Source organism: Stegastes partitus, unplaced genomic scaffold (genome assembly GCF_000690725.1).
Source record: "Stegastes partitus isolate 25-593 unplaced genomic scaffold, Stegastes_partitus-1.0.2 Scaffold338, whole genome shotgun sequence".
In the NCBI taxonomy this organism is placed as follows: Eukaryota; Metazoa; Chordata; class Actinopteri; family Pomacentridae; genus Stegastes; species Stegastes partitus.
The window spans coordinates 45898-57066 of record NW_007578069.1 but is presented as its reverse complement, the minus strand read 5'-3'; the positions used below and the strand labels follow the sequence as shown (position 1 = coordinate 57066).

Here is an 11169-nt window from a genome sequence, read left to right as displayed (position 1 = left end):
GAATTTGCCTCAAGATGAAAGTGACATTGAGAGCGACAGCGAAAGAGAGACTGAGGAAGTGTGTGACGAAGTGATTCTGAGGCTGTTCAATTCTGACACTGAAGAAGACGACTTTAGCGATCAATGACTTTTTCTATTAGGCTACTGTATTTTATTTATTTTTTTTATGTTACAGGCACTGTTCGGGGGGAAAAAAAAGCATTTACTGTATGTATTTGTGTATGTTACTGGTAGCTATTTAATTAAAAGTTTAAAAAATCTTTCTGTGTAACATCTTTCTGCGTAAATATCTCATGTTGCAACGTGGACACCTGCGGCTTAATGTGCGACCTATATATGTACAATTATTTTCTTTTTAAAGTTAGTGGGTGCTGCTTATATTCAGGTGTGCTCATAGTCCGAAAATGACGGTAATCCACTGAGTCTTCAGTTCCTCACATGCCGAGAGTGCATGGAGACTCTTGTGACCACTCTTACAAGCAACATTTTGTGAGCTTTGAGATATTTTAGAGTTGAGTAGAAGCAGCTTGAATAGCAAATAAACCTGATGGACTGAGAGTGAGCTTTTCATTCTGAATGGCCAACAGAGAGAACAAACACCTCCCACCTCATCAAGAAGAACTTGTACTGCTGCACAATAAAGAGTGGGCTGACTTACAGTGTACATTCTGGTACTCAAGCTCTACAGAAAAGAAGCAGCACGTCATCGAGACGGCTCAGTGGATTGTTGGCTCGTCAGTGCAAAAACTGGGTCACATTTAGTCGAGCAGATTCTGCAGATGAACCGTCAACATGAGGAAAGAGCCCGGTCACCCCCAGTTCACCTCCCTCCCCTCAGGCAGACTCACACCCGGTCAAACCAGATATTATAACATTTTTTAATCTTAAGGAAATGTTTGTTTTCCTGGATGATGCAAAGGAACATTTTACTGCCTTAGAAGGACAATAAAGTTGATTGTTTTTATTCCCAAGTATGATAATGTGATTAATAGAGAAAAAGGAAAAACAGCCCTCTGATTACATGAGCTCCTCAGTAATCTGATAAAACACTGTAGTAGAGAAACAGTCTGCTGGACTGATTTACATTAAATTACAGTAACTGTGGCTGAACTCTGAGGTTCAGTGTGATGCTCATGTCACGGTGATCAGACCTCAGTAGCTTCACTGTTTCTGAAAGAGAAGGAATCATCTCAGCAGATATTTGTCTCAGTGAAATGAACAGAAGCTGTTAAAAACCAGAGAACAGAGACATGAACTGAACTGAGCTTCATTCATTGAACTGAGAGATTAACATCAATCAGTATCAGTGTTCTGTGGTATATGGTTAGCTTGGTTTAGTTTCTATCTGCTGATCAGTACTATCTGCAGAAACCATACCAACGGGTGACGTCACGGTAGCTACGTCCATCTTTCTTATACAGTCTGTGGGTCAAACAGACTGAGGAACAGCTTCTTCCCCAGCAGAGAGCCTGAACTCATCACTCTAAAATAAATAACTGAACAATGGACACTTTATAAATGCACCTTACTGCTCATTACATTACTGCTGCTATTGTGTACATACTCCTGTAAGTATTAGAGTTTATATATAGAGAGAGATATGTATAAATATAATGAGACATTTTCCAAACAGGGTCCACTATGATTCATACTGCCACTGTAAGAGATTGCCAACAGAGTTTCATTGCATTTTCATGTACATTGATGATGAAGGCATCTTTAATCTCTAATCCTTAGTGTTTCCCACCACTGCAGCATGTGTCAATCGCATCATAACAGAGTTTAAAATTATCTCAAGGCAGTTTACAGTCCAGTTTGAGCTCAACTCAGCTGAAATCATCACAAGCTAATGTCCTGCTCACCACACACACACACACACACACACACGCATATGCAGGTAGGATGTGTCATCGTGCTAAAATTAGCCACTTACCTCGGAATGCTAAATCACTTTCAGGAACAGAGAAAGACACGCTGCCTGTGTGTGTGTGTGTGTGTGTGTGTGTGTGTGTGTGTGTGTGTGTGTGTGTGTGTCCAATCAGATCAGTAATTGTCCCGGTGACATCACAGTGATGCAGAGCCAGGGACAAATGACGGTGCAGATGACACCCTCATCTATCACAGACACACATTTTATTTCTGTCTCAAGTGGCAACATCACAGATGTTTTCTTACACATCTGCAGCAAAACCTTGTGACTCATATGAAGTCATTTCAACACATTAACCCAAAACGAGAAAGCAACTAAAATTAGCAGTAAATCTAAACACAATTCCTTCTTTATAGATAAAAATATTTGAAGACATTAAGAATAATACATTGAGTTACAAATTAAAAGACAAACAAACATCATCTGTTAAATGTTCACCAAAAATAAAAATGCACAAAATAAACTAAAATGACCGACAGCAGAATTAATATGATAGGATCATCAGTGGAGGGTCACATGTTTGGCTGAGGTGTTCTTCTGTCACCTGTCTGCTTTAGCACACACATTGTTTTAGCATTTTCAACCAAATTAATGTAAGAAGCACATTGCAATGTTTCTGTGCTGTCTAACAACTCTAATCTGAATAGCTATCATCATCATCTTTATCCTCATCATTCTCATCTTCATCCTCATCATCCTCATTATCATCATCATCACTGGCATCAGTGTTGTCACTGTCACCATTATCGTCATCACCATCATCCCCATCATCATCATCATCGTCATCATCATCATCATCGTCATCATCATCGTCATCATCATCATCATCATCATAATCATCTGGCAAAATCTTTATTGGGACTTTATCTCTATTGTTGATGTATGGAAACAGCTTCCCATTGAAGTCATACCTGATTGAGCGTATGCGTATGTCAGTGTAAGGATCAGAGAAGGACAGCTTCTGTTTGTCACAGTCCAAACTGACTCTGATCTGCTCAAGTTTCTCCTCCACTACGAGAACTTTTGACTTTGCTGGCAGAGAGACAGTTTTATATTCATCGTTAGCAAATTCGATTCCCAATAGCTTAGATTGGATTTTTCCTTTCCTCTTGACAGACTTTGCTGTCACTCCCAGAGACCAGTTTGAACTGTCTCCAACATCAACATCCCAGCTGTGAGTCCCTGAAATAAAGCCCTCAGAGCCCAGAACAGCGGTGAAAGAATCAAACCTCTCTGGGTTTTCAGGAAGCTGCTGTTTCTCACCATGAGTCACGCTGGTCAGATCTTCAGACAGGATTAGTCTGCAATAAGCAGTGTTTGGATCCAGAGTCACAGGAGTGTTGGAGACCATCCTCTTCATCTTGTTCCAGATGTTGAAGCTCAGGTTGCCCAGATGTTTGGCCACATCTATCAGAGCTCCTGAGTGCAGCTGTGGATCATCCAGCAGGGGGCGCTGCTGGACTCTTTCCACTGCAGCCTTGTAGTTCTGCAGGAATGAGACGTCTTCAGCTCTCAGCTCCTCCTCTGTGGCTCTGATTGTATCTGACAGAGATGCTATCTCTCTGCTCAGAGCTTCAGTCTTGTCCTTCATCCTCTGACTCTTCTGCTCCTCTTCCTCCCTCAGAGCAGTGATCCTGGCCTCCTCTTCCTCTTGTAGAAACTGTTGAAGCTTCTTAAACTGCTCCTTTATCTGCCGCTCTGTGTGTAGAGCCTGGCCTTTAATGTGTTCTGCTGTTTGATCATAGTTTCCTTTAACTTTTTTAAATAGCTTTAGTTTCTCCTTTATGGGTTTCAGAGATTTCTGGAGCTCCTCTCTGTGATCCTGAGCAGCTTCATCAGTGGGTCTGAATTTGTGCTTGTTGTGTATTTTTGAGTCTCTGCAGACGACGCACACCGGCTGCTGATGATCCAGACAGAAGAGTTTCAGTTTCTCAGAGTGCAGACTGCAGAGAGCCTCGGATCCTGCAGCAGCTCTCTGATCTTGTTTCAGTGAAAAAGCCTCACACAGGTTCTTTAAAGCCAAGTTACGAGGTGGATTGCTCCTTGATGATCTTCTCTTACAAATTGCACACTGCTGTGTTTGCTTCTCTCTCCACCATGTCTGCAGACAGGCTTTACAGAAGCTGTGGCTGCACGTCAGGACGACAGGATCTTTGAAGATGTCGTGGCAGATGGGACAGGAAAAATCCTCTTCAGATTGAGAAGCCATTTTCAAAATGAGTGAAGCTGAAAACAAACCAGGCAAAGCACAAAAATAAAAAAAATAATTTAAAAAAAGTCAGTATGAATCCAATCCGCACTCTCATGAAGACTTTGATTTTGTTTGTCCTTAAATCTGTTTGAATTGGCAGCTGCTATTCCAGAGTTTCTGTATTCTGTCTTGCAGCTGCTGTCTTTCAGTAGCAGTCTGAAGGTTAGTCTAAAGGTGAATCACATAACATGCGCTTCTGCTGTCTCCTCCCAAAGGAGCAATGTTCATTTCCTGCATGACATGTCAATAAAACTTTTTCTGGTGTATGCTCTGTCTTTCCTGTAATACCCGTTTTCCACCAAACCAGTTCCAGTGCTAGTTGTGTGCTAGTGCCTGACTTGGCACCAGTCCTTTCTGTTTCTTGTAGAAACTCTTTGCTGTGCCAGAGCTAAAAACCGACTACATCAGGGGCTGGGGGCGGGGTTATCATGACCAGCGAGAATGATGGAAACACAGAATGGGACACACAAGTGGTGGTTTATGGTGTTTTTCACCAGGACATCCTGGTCCCATCGCAGATGTACTGGAATGAGTCCAAGGACACACGGAAGTTTTGCACAAACTGTTGCACAATGAAATCTGATGCAATTGTGCCCCACCAGCAGCACCACAGTGTTGGAAAACAGTGCTTTTATTACTTTGGTGTGCGGTCTTCTCATGAGCACACCAATGTAAGAAAACATCACTTTCATCTTTGACAAATCTGACATTAGAACGCCCTAGTTTACTCTTTTTAAAGTCATTTTTGGTCTGAGCACCGCGGCCACCAACAGCAGCTACTGCAGCCTGCTATGTGGGGCGTTCAGGGAACATCAGTAAATTGATATGTTCTGCTGTGAGAAGTGTGAACAAATGAGAAAGTTGGTCCCACAGAAACTTAGTCTGGAGTCCTGTGTGGACTTCCGTGTGGCGCGAGCGCTGTTCGATAAACAGCTACGTATGCAGTGGCGTATGTCGTGGCTCTAACTTGGCTCCTTGCCAATGGAAAAGCAAACAGGTTCTTAGGAGGTGCCAGGTTGGAACTAACTAAGCACTGGCACTAGCATCAGCACCTGGTTCTTCTTAGTGGAAAGGGGGCATGAGAAACCACTTTGCCAGGTACCGTGTTTGGACTTTTTTGTCAAAACGTGTTCTGTGCTCATGTTTTTTAGCTGCAGAATACTTTGACATTTTGATAAAAATAACACTTCTGTTCACAACTTTGTCAATGTAGAGATATTAATTTACACCATATATCACTGGAAAAGGTGCAGGGAAGTGATTCTGTTAGAGAAATGCAATTATATGTACGGCAACAATGTATTCATATTCTAGATATATGTTTATATGAAATCTAGTGAAACACAATACTTGAGATAATATCCATCCATTGTCTATACACCACTTAATCGTCACTGTAATTGCGGGGGGCTGGAGTCTATCCCAGCTGACTCAAGGTGAAGGCAGGGACACCTGGACAGGTCAGCAGTCTATCACAGGGCTACACAGAGAGACAAACAAGCACACTCACATTCTTTAGATAATCTGATTTTTTTAATCATTTACAATATTCAGCAAAGTATTACTGTCCAAAAAATAGCTTTAACACTTAACACACAAGACTAAACATTCACCTGGTTGTCTCTGAACCATTTCCATGTAACTTTGCCCGTATGCTTCAGGTTCATGTCTCTTTTGGAAAACAAATGTCCAAAGTCACATCTCTCTTTCTGACTGCATCAGATTGTCCTCCAGGATTTCCCTATACCTTACTGCATTCATTCGACCCTCTACCTTTATAAGCACTCTCAGTCCTCTTGCTGAGAAGCATCCCCACATCACGATGCCACCACCATGCTTCACCATGTAGGGGGTGGTGTGTTTGTAATGATGTGAAGTGTTTGTGTCTGCCAAACACAGCATCTAGTCTGATGGCCAGAAAGGTCCATTTTGGTCTCATCAGACAAAAGAACCTTCTTCCAGTTGACTTTACAATCTCTCATATGCCGTCTGGTGAACTCAAGCTGAAATTTAATGGGACCTCTTTTCAAGTGGACTTATCTTTGCCACTCATTCATAAAGCTTTGAACGGTGAAGAACGGGTAACAGTTGTTGTATGAACTGTCTCTCTCATCTCAGCTGCTGAAGCCTGTAACTCCTTCAGGGACTCATAAGGGTCTTGGTGGCCTCCTGTCTCTGTTTTTTATGGTCAGCCTGCTCGATGCAGATTTACAAGCACCAGATTCCTTCCATTCCTGGATGATGGATTTAACTGTACTCCAAAGGATATTTATACTGGAAGTTTTCCTGTATCAGTCCCTGACTTGTGATTTTTTTTTTATTTTATTTTTGTTACTTTTCACAAAGTTCCTTAAAATGTTCTATTGTCTTCATAATGTCACACCCAGGAGGACTGACTCACCAGTGACTGGACCTTCCAGGTACTACAATCCCTTGAGACACATTCACTACACTCAGATGATCTCCATTTCACTATTTATGTGTCTTCTAACACCAACTGGTTGCACCTGTGTGGGGGTGAATCCTTTATAGGCACTGTGCCCATGTAGAGCTGCCAGTACGGCCCTCGTTCTGTCATATATCCATTAAGGATCCTCATATACATCAATAAGCCACAACATCAAAATCACTGATGAGTGAAGTAAACAATATGATCTCATTTCAGCTGCATGTCAGTGGGTTCGATGTATTAGACAGCAGAGACTTTTGATGAGGACTAAACTGTGATGACTACACGACTGGGTCAGCGTATTTCTGAAACAGCAGCTATTATGTGGTGTTTCCGAGTGCCCATGCTAACCCCTGAACCATAATGATGATATTTATAGAGTGCTTTTTAAAAACATTTATACACTACAATAAATGTCTTACACATGTAGATAATATTTCCACCTTAGACCTTTCACTCATCGCTTATTGTCTACAATAACAGAACAGTAAACCAAAGTTCAGTAAGATAAGATGACTCTATTAATCCAAATGGAAATTCTTGTGCAGGACATTGCTCAGAAAAAATAAAATAACATAAGAAATGCAGGGAATAAAAGTAGAAACCAGTAAGACATAATGGCGACACAAACAAGACGACAATAGAAAAGCAATGCTGGCAGTCAGTGGACCAAAGAACTCTTATCTCTGCAAAAGATTAAATCAAGAGCCTGCAGACTCTTCCTGAAAGTCCTCAGCCTGCTAAACAACATATCCTCATACATGAGTACACACATGATCGACTGCAACCTTAACCTAAACTTCAACTTTCTTCACTCTAAGATGGAACGATTTATGTTTTGGGAACTTACTTTTCGCCCCCAAAAAGGCACTCTGCACGTCTTTATCAAAGGCCAGGACCACTGCAGGTTATAGCAGCAGTGAGATGTAAAAACTGAGGAATAAACAAACAAGTTTGGCATTTTGCTGAAGCCATTTTGGTCCATTGAAACTGCAAGTGGAGAGCAAGACGGGAAATCAGCTGAGAAGTTGAGGGAGTGAGAATGAGGGAGGTTTTCTAAGCAGAGCCACTGGGCCCCGGTGTGGCTCATTTACTGATGGCTTCATCCAGCGTCTGCAAAAGAAAACACAGGGACGCCTAGTGTCCTGGTGGAGCGTCACCACAGAGCCCTGTCAATGTGAATCCTGTCAATTTGAGTCCTGTCCATGCAAGTACTATCAATGCAAGTTGTGTCAGTGCGAGCCCTGCCAATCAATGTGAGTCCTACCAATGCAAGTCCTGTCAACGTGAATGAGTCCAACCTGGTTTTAACCTTTAATTGGAGTTTGAGCACCTGCAGAAGGTCTGAGCGTTTAACAGTAGTGATCAAACCTTGAACAATGACAGTTCTCAAGCAGAACATCTTGACAGTAGAAAGTGTACAAGGAAATCCCAGCAGAGGACATTCTCGTAGATTAATGGTAGCAACTGGACTTGCTTGAGTTCCTTGAAGACGTTTCACCTCTCATCCAAGAGGCTTCATCAGTTCTGACTGATGAGTTGGGAGCTCCAGATACTTATATCCTTAAGGAGCCATTAACACCTGAGTTTTGGTTTCAATTGGGGGTTTGTTGCTCCTCCCCCTACTGCCACTATGGGGTTCGTTGGGGTATTTTGTGGCTAGGTGTGAATGTCATGGAGGAAAGTGCATTTTGTTAAGCACAGTTTAAAGATTTTACTTGAAAACGTCCATATTGTGCAACTTTCTAATTCGGCTCTTGTACATACAGGTGTCTCCTGCCTTCACCCTAAGTCAGCTGGGATAGACTCCAGCTCCCCGCGACCCCAGTGAGGATTATGCGGTACATAGATGATGGATAGATGGATGTTGTACAAGAATATATAACTTTATTTGTCAACTTGCAGACATCTAGTTTTGGGGGTTATGCATTGTTTTGGCAAAACTGGTGAGTCAAGATGTAATTATTAATACTTTTTTTCTGTAATTTTACTAGAATCTGTGATTTAACAAAACAGGGACAATCTATAATATGTACACACACACACACACACACACACACATACACACACACAAAATTGTTGGTAGCCCTCGGTTAATGAAAGAAGAACCCACAGTGGTCACAGAAATAATTTGAATCTGACAAAAGTAATAATGAATAAAAATTCTATGAAAATGAAGCAATGAAAATCAGACATTACTATGGTTTAACTGAATTATTTTTTTTTTAAAAAGTAATGAAACAGGCAAGAAATTATATATATATATATATATATATATCATTTTCCAGTCTGTAATGTATTTTATTTTCTAATAATAATAATGGCAAATATCTTAATATCTTAAAACTACTGATATTTTAGATGGTTCAGATATAGTCAAAATAGTATCATTTTATAGTCAAATGTCAAATTATCATAAAAAATAAAATAAAATAAACTTCTGGATGGTTTGTCAAGCATGTTTTGTTTTTTCCATCTTTATTTTAACAAAAGAGATCATTTCTGGTTGTTGTTTTTTTGAACTGTAAAATAAGAAAATAATTTATAAGTGGAATGTTAAAAAAAAAAAAAAAAAAAGAGTTTTTAAAAAGAGTTTAAAACTATATATATATGTATATATATACACATATATATAGTTTTAAACTCTTTTTAAAAAATACTTTTACTTTTAGCTATGTAGTCAGTTGTAGAACTCTTCCACTAGAAGTCCATCACATGATCAGTGTCTCGGTTACACTGTGAGCACAGAGGCTGCAGTCGGATCTTTTTATTCTTGTTTCTCTGTGGTGAGTCATGAGCTGTGCATGGACGCTCTCAGGATGATCTCACTGTCATCCACTGAGTCATCAGCACACACACACACTTTATGTCAAAAATATGAACACAAACACACAGACGAGCACATTCTTGGGGATGATGGATGTGTCATATTTGTGATCTCTCTCATCATGTTGCAGAGATGAGCCTCTGTCATTAGTCACAGTGTGCATTTGTGGGGGAGGAGGGGAAAACCTCCAGAGGTGATGTTGCTCTCAACCAGCAGAGCAACCAGGTGGAGTTAGCATCAGATTACTGAGTCAGGAGGACAGAAAACAGTTCTACAACATAATAAGAACAAAACAAAACATCTACAATCCTAATCATCACATTTTTAGTACGATTCCTGCTCAGCCGTCTCTGGTTTGCCTGATTTTTATAGCATAAAATATGGACATTTTAAAAGACATGTATAATATTTAATCTGACATTTCAGATAGTTTCAGAGATAAAAGTGTTTTTAACAGTTGCTCTTTGACCCACTTTCAGCAAAGTTTTCACACATTGAAATTTGAGGTTATGTCTGAACAACAATATCTCAGAAACTATTAAAAATAAAACTGAATTTTTACTGTTATTTCTAACCGTGTCATTGATTCAGAATTTGCAATATTGCACAAGTAGATCAAATAATCTCTGATTACGGGTTAGAAAATTGAAGCTGCCATGAAAAGTCCCATCTTTGAGCACACTCTAACAAAAACATGACAGTACAGAAGTCAGCTAGTGGTGTTTTATGAACCACATAAAAACACTTTTAAATATGAAATACTTGGTCATAGAAATAAAAATGAAGTTATTTTTGGTTTTATTTTTGAAAGCACTTTGTCCTTTTATCATTTGCAGTCATTAAAACAAGCTGCTTGCTAAGTCTTAACAACTTAATGTTATAACTGGGAGACATTTTTTTACATAATTTGTACTTTCACTCATTTTTAGCTCATATAATATTAAAAAAAAATAATATTCAGAACTTTCATTGAATTAGGGTTTTGAACACAGATGTTTGCTCTCAATAGAGTATATTTAATTACATTATATTAGTGTGTAAGTAAAAGATCTGAGCGCCTCGTTCACTACAGCTGATGAAACTGGATGAAATAAAACCTTCTGTGACTTTGCACTCCCACTCCACCACAACTGAGAGGCAAACACTGTGCTTTTTATTCCACTACATTAGTTTGATCACTTTAACTACTTGTTGCTTTGCATATTCAGATTAATAACACAAAATGTCATCAGCAAATAAAAGATCTTTGATGTTAATACTTTTGTATTTAAGTAAAAACTTGAATGTGTGACTTTTACTTGTAGCTGAGTGTATCTATGTTGTGATGGTGTTACTTTTAAAAGTAAAAAATGTGTTTTCTAATCTGTGGTAGTGTTGCTTTTACTTAAGTACAAGATGTGAGTGCCTGGTGATGACTGTGTGTTTGGATGAGCTTTGTGTAGCTGCACTGCTGTGGCCTGTTCTGCCCTCTGCTGGTGCAGACAGGAACTGCAGCTGGTGCAACACCAGTGCAACACACTGGACACACACTCAGAGAGATTTGTGCAGAGTCACTGTGATGTGAGTCACTGAGCAGAGAGTCGGTCTCCTTCAGTTTGCGGGTCAGCGTGAGTCATCGCGTCAGTGTTTATGTAACCATGACTAAGCACTTCACTGGACCGACTCACCTGCTGCTCTGTCTGGTAAAAGTGAAGGTGACTCTGCCGGCCTGT

At 40.1% G+C, this 11169-nt stretch overlaps 1 protein-coding gene across 1 annotated transcript; it reads right to left on the bottom strand.

Moving 5' to 3' along the window:
* Window positions 1–2114: 2114 nt before the first annotated feature.
* Window positions 2115–4279, bottom strand: LOC103358867 (tripartite motif-containing protein 35-like). The gene has a single exon (XM_008284017.1). The coding sequence runs from the start codon at window positions 4137–4139 to the stop codon at window positions 2565–2567; it is 1575 nt and encodes a 524-aa protein (XP_008282239.1). The 5' UTR covers window positions 4140–4279; the 3' UTR covers window positions 2115–2564.
* Between the last annotated feature and the right edge of the window lie 6890 nt (window positions 4280–11169).

Coding starts and splice junctions, on each gene's coding strand:
- LOC103358867 (XM_008284017.1), bottom strand. CDS start 4,139: ATGGCTTCTCAATCTGAAGAGGATTTTTCCTGTCCCATCTGCCACGAC.